This window comes from Schistocerca serialis, chromosome 8 (assembly GCF_023864345.2).
Source record: "Schistocerca serialis cubense isolate TAMUIC-IGC-003099 chromosome 8, iqSchSeri2.2, whole genome shotgun sequence".
Taxonomy (NCBI): Eukaryota; Metazoa; Arthropoda; class Insecta; order Orthoptera; family Acrididae; genus Schistocerca; species Schistocerca serialis.
This window is the reverse complement of record NC_064645.1, coordinates 288385154-288399882: the sequence shown is the minus strand read 5'-3', so window position 1 is coordinate 288399882 and position 14729 is coordinate 288385154. Positions and strand designations below refer to the sequence as shown.

The 14729-nt window shown below is 40.5% G+C and overlaps 1 protein-coding gene across 3 annotated transcripts in view; it reads right to left on the bottom strand.

Annotated features, from left to right (window-relative positions):
- The window catches only part of LOC126416042 (centrosomal protein of 89 kDa-like), a 98704-nt gene that overhangs the window by 38434 nt on the left and 45541 nt on the right, over positions 1–14729 (bottom strand). For all 3 annotated transcript variants that reach the window (XM_050083507.1, XM_050083509.1, XM_050083508.1), the window contains exon 7: positions 7021–7201. In XM_050083507.1, the coding sequence (XP_049939464.1) occupies positions 7021–7201 (181 nt within the window). The remainder of the gene's footprint in view (positions 1–7020; positions 7202–14729) is intronic.

The following is a 14729-nucleotide window of genomic DNA, read 5'->3' as shown; positions in this document are numbered from 1 at the left end:
ACAAATGTGATTACCCCTGCGACTGATAAGAGAGTACCAGGCGGAAAATTTTCTAAGGCCAAGTTGTTATCCTGTGTGTGAACTGTTGTCTTACTAGCAGCTTGCATACTCGGCTTTGTGACAGCGGCCAAGGACATTGGCCACACAGCAAGTTGCCATTGATTATGTAAACAGCACATTTCTAAAGAGAGAGGTCAAGCTTACTGTAGCTATTGTTCGAACTGATTCTGTTCTTTGAGCTTTGGCTGCCAGTTTGGAGAATTTCGCACCTCGAGATGTTACTGCCAAAAGGTCATTTATGACCAATCAACCGTGGGCCACAAGAAGAACTGACACGTCTGCTAACTTTTCTATTGATAAACTTATGTTTGTTCATACTAGACATCTGTGTAAATTGTCAAGAGATGATACCCTGACAATCTTTATTCATGGTTGTGGAATTCATGCAAAATTTGATTTTGTTGGTGATATGACTGTGTATCATAGTGTATAGCAAGTGTACATCTAGAACCAAGGGCTCAAGGAGCCAACAGTTTTAATAAATTACTTTGATCTGTCAGAAAAGTGTATGAATTTGTAGTCTTATAATCACCCTGTAACCTATTCCTTGATCTCTCTCTTTGTAAACATATTATTTATGTAATTAATGCAATGCACTGTGTAGCTGATGACCTCGGTTGCTATTGCAATGCCAAGTACACGAGCTGCTAGTAAGACTACAGCTCACATGTGGGATAATGACTCGGGCTTAGAAAATACTCTGCCTGGCACATTCTCATCGGTCGCTGACATAATCACTTTTGCACGTTGTTACGTAAGTTGTGAATCTGGAAAGACCTGACTTCTGAAATCATTTACTGTACAAAAGGGACAGTTAAAAATATTTGGAATCATAGGGACTGAACATGTAGTACTATGATTTACACTAAATGCTTCTGGAAAAGGAAGTAAGGAATGAACATAAGAAAGTAAGGAAGATTAGAGTAAATGACCCGTTGACGATCCTGAGGGCATTAGAGATGGAGCACAAGCTCACGTTGGGGAGGGATAGGTAAGCAAAAAGGCTGCGTCCTTTCCACAGGAATCATCATGGAAGCTGTGATTTAGGGGAACCACAGAAACCTAAACTTGGATGGGCAGATGGAAAATTGGACTGCCACCCTACTGAATGTGATTCCAGTGTTTTGCCTTTATGCCACCTTGCTTGGTTCAGGAAATCACCTCTTACTAGAAACATTTAGATGTGGACCATGCAGACTGTAGTGTATTTGTATAAGATGTGATGCAACACACACACACACACACACACACACACACACACACACACACACATTCATTTAGCATTTGTCATATTGTTCAATAACAAAATTTTCATATTAGCGTGATGAGCAATGTACCTGAGATCATCCTCAATTGCTTAGCTGAGGTTACAGTCCTAAGTATTCCCAACCTGCACCCTCTCCTCCATCATGAGGTAACTTGTTTTTGGCAGCAGTAGAAGTGTTGCAGCTGTTGCCAAAAATCAATTATCATCAATACTCCTCTTTATTAATGGCCTGTGTACTTTGGTTTTGGGTCCTTTAGTGGTATACTATGATACTAAGGTATGAGGCTTTCAATGTGTACAGTATTATTTTTTTCAGGGAAATAATTAAGACTTCATGACTACCTTTCAAATTGTTTGCAACTGCAGCTCTCAAATGTTCTATTTCCAGCTGTACTAGTGACAAATCATCTTGGAGTTTCAACATCAGCTTCTCTTTATCCACCATCATGAAGCAGTAGGCACAATTACTACAATGCCAAAGACTAGCCACATCTCCATCCTAGCATGTTGCTTTATGAAAAAAGCAAAGACAGTCTTTACACATTAAACATTTCTCACTATTTTGAGACAGTCTCCACATTTGAAAATAGTGATTATATTTATTTTGCCAAGATAAATCATTCAGTGTTATGTTATAATTATATGGCATTGTGCTGTGTTTTATTTAACCAAAAATACCTGGTTTTTAATTCTTATTTTACAATTCAAACACATGTATATTATTTATGGTAGTTAATGAAATATCAACTTAATAAATATTTTTAAACAAAAAATTTATACTGTAAAGGATTTAGTAATTGATACTATAGCAGATAATGAGATTAGGTTAAGCTGCACTTATTACACAAGTGTAAAGAAAACTGAAACTCCAAAATATAATGAAGTAATGCAATTAGTATTTTTCATCCTTCAAACTGATGACTGAATTGTAACTATTCACTGTAAACATGACACGTTGAGTTGCAGACAGGCACAACGAAACACACACACACACACACACACACACACACACACACACACACACACACACATTCACTCAAGCAAGCAGGCATACCTCACACTCACATGACCATTATTTTCAGCCAGTCCAGCCATAATGCAACTGTGTCAGCACGAACTAAACCAGCAATCCACAATTGGCAGGGAACAGGAGGGATATCAGAATAGTGGTGGGGGCAGAGAAGTCAGCACTGCTTGATGGAGCTTGCAGTAACTAGATGCTAGCAGGACAAGGCTGCCAGGTGCAGTGTTGGGAGGCTTCGGGGAGGGAGGGATTGGGGGGTGCAAAACAGGGAACAAAAAGGAAAGGAATAGAAAACAGGAAAAGAACAGTGGTGCGTTGGCAGAGAGCAGTGCACAATGAGGGTGAGGGGATGTGAGTTTGGAGGAGATGATATGACAGAAGAGGCAGAAACTGTTGGATGGAGAGTGTGGGGACAATAGATTACTGTAGTCTGAGGCCAGGATGATTTTGGGAGCAGAGGATGTGTTGTAAGTGTAACTCCCATCTCTACAGTTCAGAAAGGCTGGTGGTGGAGGGGATGATCCAGATGGTCTGCGTTGTGAAGCAGCCATTTAAATCAAGTGTGTTACGCTCAGCTGCATGTTTTGTCACAGGGTGGTGCACTTTGCTCTTGGCCACAGTTTAGCAGTGGCCATTCATCGTGGTTGGTATTCATACCAATATAAAAACCTGTGCAATGACTGCAGCAGAGCTGGTATATGACACGGTTGCTTTCACCATAGGTAACCGCCTGTCTGATGGGGTAGAATAAGCCTGCGACAGGACTGGAACAGGTAGTGGTGGGTTGGTGGATTGGTCAGATCTTGGACCTGGGTCTTCCACAGGGATATGATCCCAGTGGCATGGGGCTGGGAGTTGGAGTGATAGTTGTGGAGGTTGGGTGGGTGACAGAACACCATTTTAGATTTTAGGAATGGGATGGGAAGGATCTTGGGCGGGATGCCCAACATTTCATGGCGTGATGATAAGATAATCAAAGCCCTGAGTAAGGGTGCGATTCAGTTGTTCCAGTCCAAGATGGCATTGGTTGACAAAGGGGGCACCGCTTACCAGTACTTGGGGGTGGGGGTGGGGTGGAAGACGGGGGGGGGGGGGGGATCTGTGTGTAGATTAGGTTTGGGGGACAGTACCTGTATGTGAAGGTCTTGTGAGACCTTCAGCATAGAGGGCAAGGGAGTTTTTGTAACTACAGATAAGCCATACCCAGATGGTCAAGCTGGAGGGATTTTTTGATGTGGAAGGGATGACTACTGCTGTCAAAAGGCAGATACTGTTGGCGGGACTAATATGGGCAGATGGGAGGATGTAGCCATTAGAGAGGAGGAGATCAATGTCCAGGAATGTGGCACTCTGGGTTGAGAAAGACCAGGTGAAGCAGATCGGAGAGAAGGTGTTGAGGTTGTGGGGGAATGAGGATAGAGACATATCATGAAGATATCATCAATGAACCTGAACCACACCAGGGGTTTTGGGAGGCTAAAGAGTCTTCCTCTAGATCGCCCATAAACAGGTTGGCATAAGAGGGTGCCATGCATGTGCCCATGGCTGTGCTGCATATTTGTTTGTATACCTTCCCTTCAGAGGAGAAGTACTTGTGTGTTAGGATAAAGTTCGTGAGGTGTATCAGGTAGTGGGTTTGGAGTCTAAAGGACATCAGGAGAGGTAGTTCTCAACAGCAGCAAGACCATGGGCATGACGGATGTTGGTGTATAGGGAAGTGGCATCAACAGTGATGAGTCTGTATCCAGGAGGCAATGGGGTGGGGATGATGGAGAGTTGGTGAAGGAGGTGGTTAGTATCTTTGATGTGGGAGGCTAAATTTTGGGCGATTAGCTGGAGGTGTTGGTCAATGACAGCTGAAATTGTTTCAATGGAAATGTAATAACCAGCTACAATGCGGCGTCCAGGATTGTTAGGTTTGTGGATTTGGGGAGTATGTAGAAGGTGTTTGTATGGGATTTCATAGAGGTTAGGAGGAAAATTGATTCAGGGGAGATGTTCTGGGAAGAGCCTAAGGATTTAAACAGGGCCTTGAAGTTATGGTGGACTTTTGGGATGGGATCTGTCTTGCAGAGTTTACAGGTGGAAGAATGAGACAATTGTAGAGGCGTTCTGCCAGGTTGTCACTGCGATTCATAATGACAGTTGTGGAACATTCGCCAGCAGGTAGGATGATTAGGTCAGGATCTGTTTTGAGGCTGTTTATGGCTGTCCTCTTTTCTGCTGTGTCCTTAGGAAGGAATCTGGTGGAGGGTGGTGATGCTGAGAAATTGGATGTAAAGAATTCCTGGAAAGTGACCAGGGGGTTAGGTGGGAGAAAAGGGGGGGGGGGGGAAATCATAGTTGGATGGTGATGTGAACTGGGAGAGGCAGGGTTCAGTTTTGAGATTGGGTTGGCTTTGGTTGGAGGGATTGGTGACAAGCGTGACATGGATGGTTAAATTTGGATGTAGGGCTGAAGGAGAGGCCTTTGGCTAGGATTGAAGCTTCTGTGGGCCTGAGGATTTTGGTGGAAAGATGAACAACACTGTTCTGAGACGTTTCAGCTTTGGGTTTACTAGAGTGTTGGTAGTGAGTTTTTGGGCATATGGCAAGTTGGAAAGGTCAGCTAGGCAGGGTCTGGATGCTGTGGGTAGTTGATGAGGAGAAAGACAGTGGGTAGGACATGGGTTAGACAGTAGCATCCAAAGGCAGCAGTAGGATGTCAGCTGGCTGGATAACTTATGGAGGTGATGTCTGGAATGCTCTTCACGTGCTGGACTGGAGGGACGATTTCAGAGAAGTAAATTATGTAGTAGGATCTGCAAAGTAACAGTATCTTGCAGAGGGAGCAGAGGTGGTTGTGGGATACCTGTGACATGGAGATGTATTTTTGCAGTACCAGGTTTGTGAGGGACAAGGACAGGCAGAATCTGAAAAGATGAAGGTGATTGTGAATGAGGTGTGGGACCCAAACAAAGAAACTTTTATGGTTAGGCCATTCCAGGAGATTCCATGGTTTAGACAGCATTTAAGGAATAGGATGTGGGACTGAGTTTTAGCCTGGGAAAAGGATACTTTTCTGAACTGGTGCAGCGATGGCATTAAGGAGACAGGAAATTAACTTATGAAATGGGCAATGGAGGCATTAGGGGTTGTGAGGGGAGCTGGAGAACAGAAAAAGACAGATAAAAATACACATAAGTATGCATCTCTGGTCAGAATGCAATTGTTTCAGATTGAACAAAGGCAGCAATCTCGAATGGAGCAGGGAAGGAAGGAGGGGTAACAGGATATGGGTGGGGGAGAGAAGTCAGTGCAGTTTGATGGAGTGTGCAGAGACTAGAGGGTGGCATGAAAAGGCTGCACAGTGTCAAGAGGCTGTGGGTAAAGAAAAAGTGAGAGGCACATGGAGCAGAGAAGAGGAAGACAATGGTGGGTGCATTGGGCAGGTCTTCCACCCAGCACTTCATATTCCAGTCCTATCACAGACATATCCCTGGGCCACCTTTGAAAGCAGCCATGTCATACAAGAGCTCTGCTGCAATCATTACATATTTTTTTATGTGGATGAACTGCCAAACGATGGCCAAGAGCAAAGTTGAGCAACCTGTGGCACAACATGCAGCTGAACATAACACACTTGATGTCAATGGCTGTTTCACAATCCGGGCTATCTGGATCCTCCCTCCTCCACCAGCTTTCCACAACTGCGCAGATGGGAGTTACCCTTACAACCCTGTTCTTTCCCTCTTCTCCGCTCATCTTCTTTTTTGCTCTTTGTTCCCCCACCCCGTACCCTCTTGACACTGTGCCTCGTAACCTTTCTCTGCCACCATCTAATACCTGGCTGCTCTGCCAAGCAGTGCTGACTTCTCTCCCCTATCCATATACTCTGCTATCCCTCAACTCCCCTGCCCTAATCTGGACTGCTCCTTACGTTCCACCTGACACAGCTGCATTCTGGCTGGAGTGGCCAGAGATAATGGTGGTATGTATGTGTGGTGTGCTTGCCTATGTGAATGTGTGCATGTTTTCCTTTCTGAATAAGATTTTGACCACAAGTTCAATGTATAACAGTCTTTTTGTTGAGCCTGTCTACAAGTCAACACATCATCGTACAGTGAGTAGTAACCCATTCATTTCATAATATTGTTGATATTGCAATCTGGACTTTACATGGAATTGTAGCGGCTTTTTATAAGACATTAAGAAGTATTGTTACTACAAGACTTGACTTTGTTGTCCTCAGGAATAATGTGCATAATCACTAACTTACACACAATTGGTAAGGAACATTTTGTTAATAATATGCCATGTCCAGTCAAAATATTTTATTCTCATACTTTAGTCCAGTGCTTCCACACTTCCAGTTACATTTAATTACTGCAAATACACGCAAGTTAATATTTCCATACTAGAACTAAACTTCTAACTAACTGTTATTCTTTGAACAGTTTTTTATCACTAAAATAATCAAATTTTGTGTGACTTTGAAATCTCAAACATTTCTATAGCGCGTGTGTTACCAACTTCAAAAACTACCTGGCACCCTCATAAACAATATAATAAAAATGTACATCAAGCTCTATAACAGAACTGAAATAAATTGAAGATTCATTGACATTCCAAATTAGTGTGGGAAAAAAAAAAAAAAAAAAAAAAGCAAACTTAGTTACAGGAAATATACCTACGACACTCGGACACAGATGCAGAGTGCACAGAGAATGGTACTCTCCCATCCAGGTCAGATTTCAAGCGATCATATTCCTCTCGCAGCACAGAGTGCTGTCCACGTAATGTCAATAAATCTCCTCTGCAACTGTGGTATTTCTGACAGACTTCCTCCAGGTCATGTGTCAATGATGCAACTACACAAATCACAGGCATATATTAAAAGAGAGCACTTACAAAATCTAGAAGTGGCAGTTTGTAACAAAATCTGTAAAACATTAAGACTGATTAACGACATCAAAAGGGGCTATACAGACTGAATTTATGTTGCAGCAAGACTTAAAGAGCTGATGATGTATTTATAACCAGTGGTTCTATCTTTTAATAGAATAGAAGAGAGGGGAAAATGTAGAGGAATATGTGTGTGCATGGAACAGAAAACATTGCTTAGAATCTATACCCAAGAAAAACATGCTATGTACAAAAAAAAACTGAACACAAACAATGATGTGTTACAACAGTGTAAAGAGAGGATGGGAAAGTGGTGGAGACAAATCCAGTCAGTGTAAAGAAGCAAACAGTAAACAAAAAGGTTAAGACAAAATCTGTATGGTTAATTTATCTCTTGAACTGAAAGCTAACTGCTTCAAAAACAACGTTTTAAAGTTACCTTGGACTAAGATTTTTGTCCAGTGACTAACTGACAGCTGGCAGTTTCAGTTGTGTTACAAAATTTCTTCAACAGTTGCTCCAACCTTCCTTGCAGCTTTATTCTGTTTCTGTCAGATCTATTATTCTCTTATTCTTCAAACCAAACACATCTGAATCATGTTTCTTCCTCTTACTTTCCACAGCTACTTGTTTCCATGTGGAGGTTTCAACTTTGTACTTAATTATTCTTGATTACTCCTTTCCTATGTTCTTTTGAAATTTCTCTTTCAGCTGCAGCAATTAACCTTCACTTGTAATATAATCGCCCTGATATTCTAGTTAATTTTATACAGCTATATTGTTCAACTTGATGTTAGAAACTTTATATGTTTTGATGTACAGGGTGTTTGTAAATGAATATCAGGGTTTTAACACTTTATAATATTTATTATATTAAACTTACAGTTATAAATGATATGTCAAATGAAAGAGCAACTCAAACAGTTTTACCAAGAAGCTTATAAATGTTCAATGTGAGCACCATTTGTCACCCGTCACACATCAAATCTTTAGCAGAGTTTTTCCCAAACGTTGATAAGTGTGTCTTCAGTGATTGCAGCAACAGCTGCTTCAATCCAGTTTCTTAATTCAGATAGGTCTGCTGGTAGCGGAGGCACGTACACACATTCCTTGATTAAGCCCCAAAGGAAAAAATCACATGGCATTAGGTCAGGTGAACGTGGAGGCCATGCAAAGCAAGCCCTGTCAACGTTTGAGAAGAAATCGGCTATAGACTAGATGTGTGCCGTGTGCAAATAGTGCTCACATTGAACATTTATAAGGCTCTTGGTAAAACTGCTTGAGTTGCTCTTTCATTTGACATATCATTTATAACTGTAAGTTTAATGTAATAAATATTATAAAGCGTCAAAACTCTGATATTCATTTATAAACACCCTGTATATGAAATTGGAAGTATATGGACTTTGCAAATAGGACTTTTTATGAAAATTATCTCACATTAGTTCACATTATAAATACACAGTGTTCTCACTAATGAAATCTCATTCTTGATCAAATTAGTTTCAAACCACAAGTTACATGTTTCAAATTTAAAAAAACTGTAATTGATTAAAAATTGAATACTTATGATCTCAAGAAGGACATTTAGGAGAACACTTGTAACATGTTGAAAAGCTAGATGTGTAAATGTTTGAGATGCACTAAAATGTGCCGTACTGGTGCATGCTGTGATGCCTGTGGTGTAGTGTTTAGCATGGGCTGGCTAACATGCTGTGGGACACAGGTCCAATCCTGACCACAAACAGTCATCTGCTATTTAATATTTATCATTTCTGGGAGGTTCTTGAAATATATTATTTTTCCACATTCTGGAATATTTGATGTTTGCATACATTCCATCATCCTGGAATATTCAATGTTTGTATAAATAGCTGCACTTTCTGTCTTGGAGGTGTGCCCTGTTCTGGCTGTACAATGGTGTCAGTAATGGATGCGCTTCCAGTGCTAAATGTTGTACTTCACTGATGACCCTGCCCTTGGGTTTGGAATTAATTGTTGTTTCAATGTGACATTGTTTGGTGGAGATGCTAGGTACATTTACATTACCATGCCTCTAATTAGGCAACATAAAAGACCTCGCCTACATGGGCAGGAACCAGAATACAAGCAGTACACCATTTCTAAGATCTGTATATTCAGGAGACATATGGATTCCAAAACAGCAGTAAGTCAACTACAAATCAATGTTTTCTGGAGATGCTGGTCAGGATCAATGAAATGGCTGAAAGAATTCAATCAAGTCACTGAATAAATCAGGTGGGATGACATAATGTGTTTTTCAAATGTGTATTTTGACTTGGACAGCACAGCCCATCAGTGTTTCGAGAACAACAAAGAGAAGCTCAATGGCTGGAACAAATTTCTAGGCCAAACTGAAGAAAATGTTTGATGACAATCAGCACAAGGTCTGCTTAGTGGAAGAACAATTGAAGAACAGGGTCCAATGTCATGCGAGAACAACACAATTGCACATATAGAACTTTTTGGCCCTATACTACATTGTGAACCCAGTTACGACAGAAGCTGATAAAATCTAAAATGTGATTAAAGGAGTTGCAGAAGACATTTACCAAGTTCTTCTGGTAAAGGATGTCACAACAGAGGAATCCATCAAGGGGTGCCAGCGAACTGAGGAAATACTACAGAAAATATTCAGACAAAATAACTATGACCGACTGCCCAATGTGCTTTCTCCAGCAGATGTAGACGATCACTGTCAACTCATATGCCAGATAGAGAAGAGATATAGCAATGTACGGCAGCCAGAAATGTGGGACCGGGTAGACAAGAGATAGTAGCCATAAATGTTGACCTGATATATCAGGGGGTAATACAGAATGTCAAAGAAGAGGTGCATCAATCTTTAGCACCAATCTCTGCCACCAGCGAAATGCGCCAAGTAGAATGCACTTGGCCAAGTAAGAATTATGCTGCAGCCATCAAATGACAACCCAGCACCTGGCAAACACAGGTATAACCAATTACTACACAAGTATAATGACTCATAGAAGAACATACATTTGGAGGACAGAGGACAAGATGTCCTTGTGTTTCCACTATGGGCACCCTGGACATGTCGTACGCTACTGGAGAGAAAGAAGGCAAGTTTTCCACAACTTCTACACTGCCAGATGTTAACCATCATAATTCTATCCACGCCAATCAACTGTAGACAATTGCAGTTGACCCACAGGACGAACCCCATCACTGTACCCTGGACGAGGTTGCTACCCAGTATGTCGTAGCTATTCCCCATCGCTGTATGGAGGTACAAGCCACCCGCCCAGCCACCAACTTCAGAAAAACTAAGCAAGGCCACCATCTATGGAGTTGAGGCCACCACAGATGCAAATCCTTCATGAACGACAATCACCACATCAGAAAATCTCACTGATGTCATCACTGACTGCCAGCTTGTTCTCTAATGTTGGATACTTATCATCATTGGCTAAAAAAGACTGTTTCGTGATACAAAAATGACCATGCTGAAAGTCACAAATGGGAAATATTCTGGCCAGCAGGAGCACATATTGCAAGATTAACTATCAATGACAGAACACAGCCCTTCAGATTTAAATAATGGAAAATCCAAGACGGAATAATGACAGCATTATGAATCACAGATAGGCACAACAAAAAGACTGTTAAACAAGTAAGCTTTCAGCCAAAAGGCTTTCTTCCACATTTCACAAAAAACACACACACACACACACACACACACACACACACACACACACACACACAAATGCAACTCACACTCACATGACCACTGTCTCTGGCTGGCCTCAGCAATCAGACACAGTGATCCTGTGCGTGTGAGTTGTGTTTGCATGAATGTGTGTGTGTATGTTGTCTAATTCAGAAGAATACCTTTTGGCTGAAAGTTTACTTGTTCAACAGCCTTTCTTTTGTGCCTATCTGCGACTCAGCATACGGTGAGTAGCAATCTATGCTTTTCATAATATTGTCATTAGTCCTTTGAATTTGTTATTTTAACAAAATGTAGTTATAATATTATTATTCCAGAATGGTACTTCTTGCAGGCTCAAAAGTAGTTATAGACTGTGGAAGATCAGAGCTCCAGAGTGAAGAAGCTATCCTAATGAGCTCACACAACAAGGACTGCTCTGGGCAGTTGTTTGCTGTTGAATACATTATCCTGCCATCATCAATGAGACAAGTTACAGTCATCAATCAAAATGCTCAATTAAACTGTGAAGTTTTTGTCAACCATGAAAATCTACTCATGATCACAAAAGAAATCTACACACTAGCAACAATCATAAGCGTCATAGGTGGTCAAGGAGAACTATGAATCACTAACTGTCACAAACAGCCACAATTAATCCCTAGAGGTACATGTGTGGGGGCCAAATCAATCCAGGAAGGGCAGCTTAGTATCATTGATTGGGAGTCGCACTCTGCTACAACTACAGACAATGCAGAGGAGGAAGCTACTATCGAACTGCCAATCGGATCTGGTCTGACCATGAAACAATGTTGGTGAGTCAAATCCATTCTGCATCAGTTTCCTGATGCTTTCAGATTGGGAATGGAGAAAAAAAGACTACACGGCTCGATAAAACACCATATTAACACGGGAGATAACCCACCAGTTAGCCAATGTTGCTGGCTGAATGACAGATAATCTGGGAGGAATTGGATAAGATGCTGTGAGATGACATCATTAAACCTTCAGAGAGTCCTTGGCCCTCTCATGTGGTCCTGATGAAGAAGAATATTGCACTGCTGTGTCAACTACGGATGACTGAACAAAATCATGAAAAAAGGTGTCCATCCACTGTTGTGCATTGATGACACCCTAAACTGCTTCAAAGGAGGAAAGTATTTCTCAACAATGGGCATGAAGTTAGGCTACTAGCAAATTAAGGTTGATGAGGCTGGCTGGTAAAAGATTGCCTTTGTAACTCTTGGTACCCTCTATTAGTTTAAAGTTATGCTGTACGGACTGTGTAATGTTCCAGTCATCTTTCAAATTTCTGCTTTGATATTTTAAAAGGATGATGTGTGTTTGCTGTCTCGCTGACATCGTCATTTTTTTAAAGACACTTGAAGACCATCTAAGTCACCTGACAATCATGTTGAAATGCCTTCAGTCAGCAAACCTCTGCTTCATTTCTGGAACATTTGGTGTTTGTATAAATGACTGCATTCTCCATCCAGGAGGCCAGTTCTGTTCTGGCTGTATACTGGTGTCAGCAATACACATGCTTCTAGTGTTAGAAGTTGTACTTCACTGACGATCCCACCTCACATCTGGACTTGATTGTGGTTTCAATGGGATGGTATTATGCAAAATTAATATTAACTGAACAAAAATGTATATTGTAAATTACATCATAGGATAAACTGGCAGCTGTGTGGCAATTCAGTAGCAAAGCAGTTGCAGTTAAGTTGAAAGTCAATTATAATGAATTATTTTGTGACAAAAGTTGTGTTGTTAAAACTGTACATTATGTGTTATAATTAATAACAAAAGAAAAAATGCATTTATCATTACAATTAATATTTTTTGGAGATGAATTCTTGTTTGAGTATTTGAGTAATTTAAAAAAAAAAAAAAAACCCTGCTAATAGATCTGAAGTAATGCCAACATCTCCAGTCAAAACCAAGATAAGTAATATTTTTCTGGGCCGATTTCAGACAAATTTGGTTAAGTCTTTTTTGTTTTAGTTCATTTTCTTAGTAACTCCCCTTTTCATTTACAAACTTCAATAAACTTTCTCAATAAATGAGCCTGATCAGCTGCCAACTTTAGTCAGTGGAAGATGTAACGATCAAATACTTCATTACTGATAATGACGTGTTTCTATGTGAATGTCTTATTTCAATGGTTGTATACCTCTAATTTTGTTCATTTTGAGATACTGAGGCTTAAATATAACTGAGTGGTGAAAATAGAAAGAAATGGTTATTCCTTGTAACAAGCAATGGACTGCAATATTTCGGTCACAGAATAGTTATCACTCAATTATGTTTAAGCCTCAGTATCTTGAAATAATCAAAACTGGAAGGCTATCACTACTGAAATAAAGCCTTCATATATATATATATATATATTTAAATATGTCTGCTTGTGTCTGTATGTGTGGATGGATATGTGCGTGTGTGCGAGTGTATACCTGTCCTTTTTTCCCCCTAAGGTAAGTCTTTCCGCTCCCGGGATTGGAATGACTCCTTACCCTCTCCCTTAAAACCCACTTCCTTTCGTCTTCCCCTCTCCTTCCCTCTTTCCTGATGAGGCAACAGTTTGTTGCGAAAGCTTGAATTTTGTGTGTATGTTTGTGTTTGTTTGTGTGTCTATCGACCTGCCAGCGCTTTTGTTCGGTAAGTCACCTCATCTTTGTTTTTATATATATATATATATCAGCTTTGTGAACAATCAGAGGACAAATATGTAAAAACAGCTAGAACTTTGTGCAAAGCCATACCCAAATCATCATTAGTACAAAAATGCATGCAGTGAAGAGTTTTGATGCTGACAACATGGCATCAATCTAAGAATGGAAATTATTAATCAACAATTGTTGACTTGTTGATTTCACTTACATACAGAAACTGGACAGAACTTTCAAACATTATGTGACAAGAGCTACCAATCAATTAGTCTAAACATCTCTCTTCCTACAGCCTTGCAGAAGAGGCTAAAAATCTCAGCAGCTTTGGCACAATGACTTTGAGAATTACTGAAAATCCACAAGGGAAAAACTATGACAATATCTGCCCTTAGCTTAAATATTAAAATTATATACTGACAGCAACCGTTCATACATTAAAGCAGCAGTGCAATACACTAATCAAATGAGGTAGTTACAGCTTGTGCTGAAAAACACAATGCTTTGCTTGGATCTTGTTTCACTGTTTGCAAAAATCCCACAGGAAGGTTCTATGTAATTGCTTAATGCCATCTCCCCTTATAATCTCAGTGAGTTTTTTCCATCTCTGTTCCACAATTAGGTACTTCATATGGATCAGGAAGTTCGATGAGTATGAAGAGGACTGATCACTGAAAGCTCCAGTTTAAATATCGTCACTTTTTGTGCAACCTGTCAAGTGCAAACAATCTGTTTGTTATCCAACAGTGTGGTGCAAGTGTTTGATACTTCTTCTGTATCAAAATCTGGTGAATAACAACTTAGTGAGTGAGTTTCTTTGGCACCTTAACATTATCTACCCCAGCATTTTACTCACATTGGAGTCTGGGACATGCGCTCAGATAGTGCGTTGTGGTGGTGGAAGAAATGTGAAGCAAGTCTGAGTGCTTTGATACTTGGGCCTGAGCATGGCCCACGAACTGAAATCTTTGCCACCCCTGTTCTATGACAAGTATTAAAAACTCTCAGAAAGTTCTGGCCATATGAAAAGTAACAAGTGCAGTTGTATTGAGCAAGACTTTTCAAGGGTAACAAAAAGCAATAATGGATTTTTTTTTTGGGAATGAAATGCAAAATATATCAACAAACTGATGA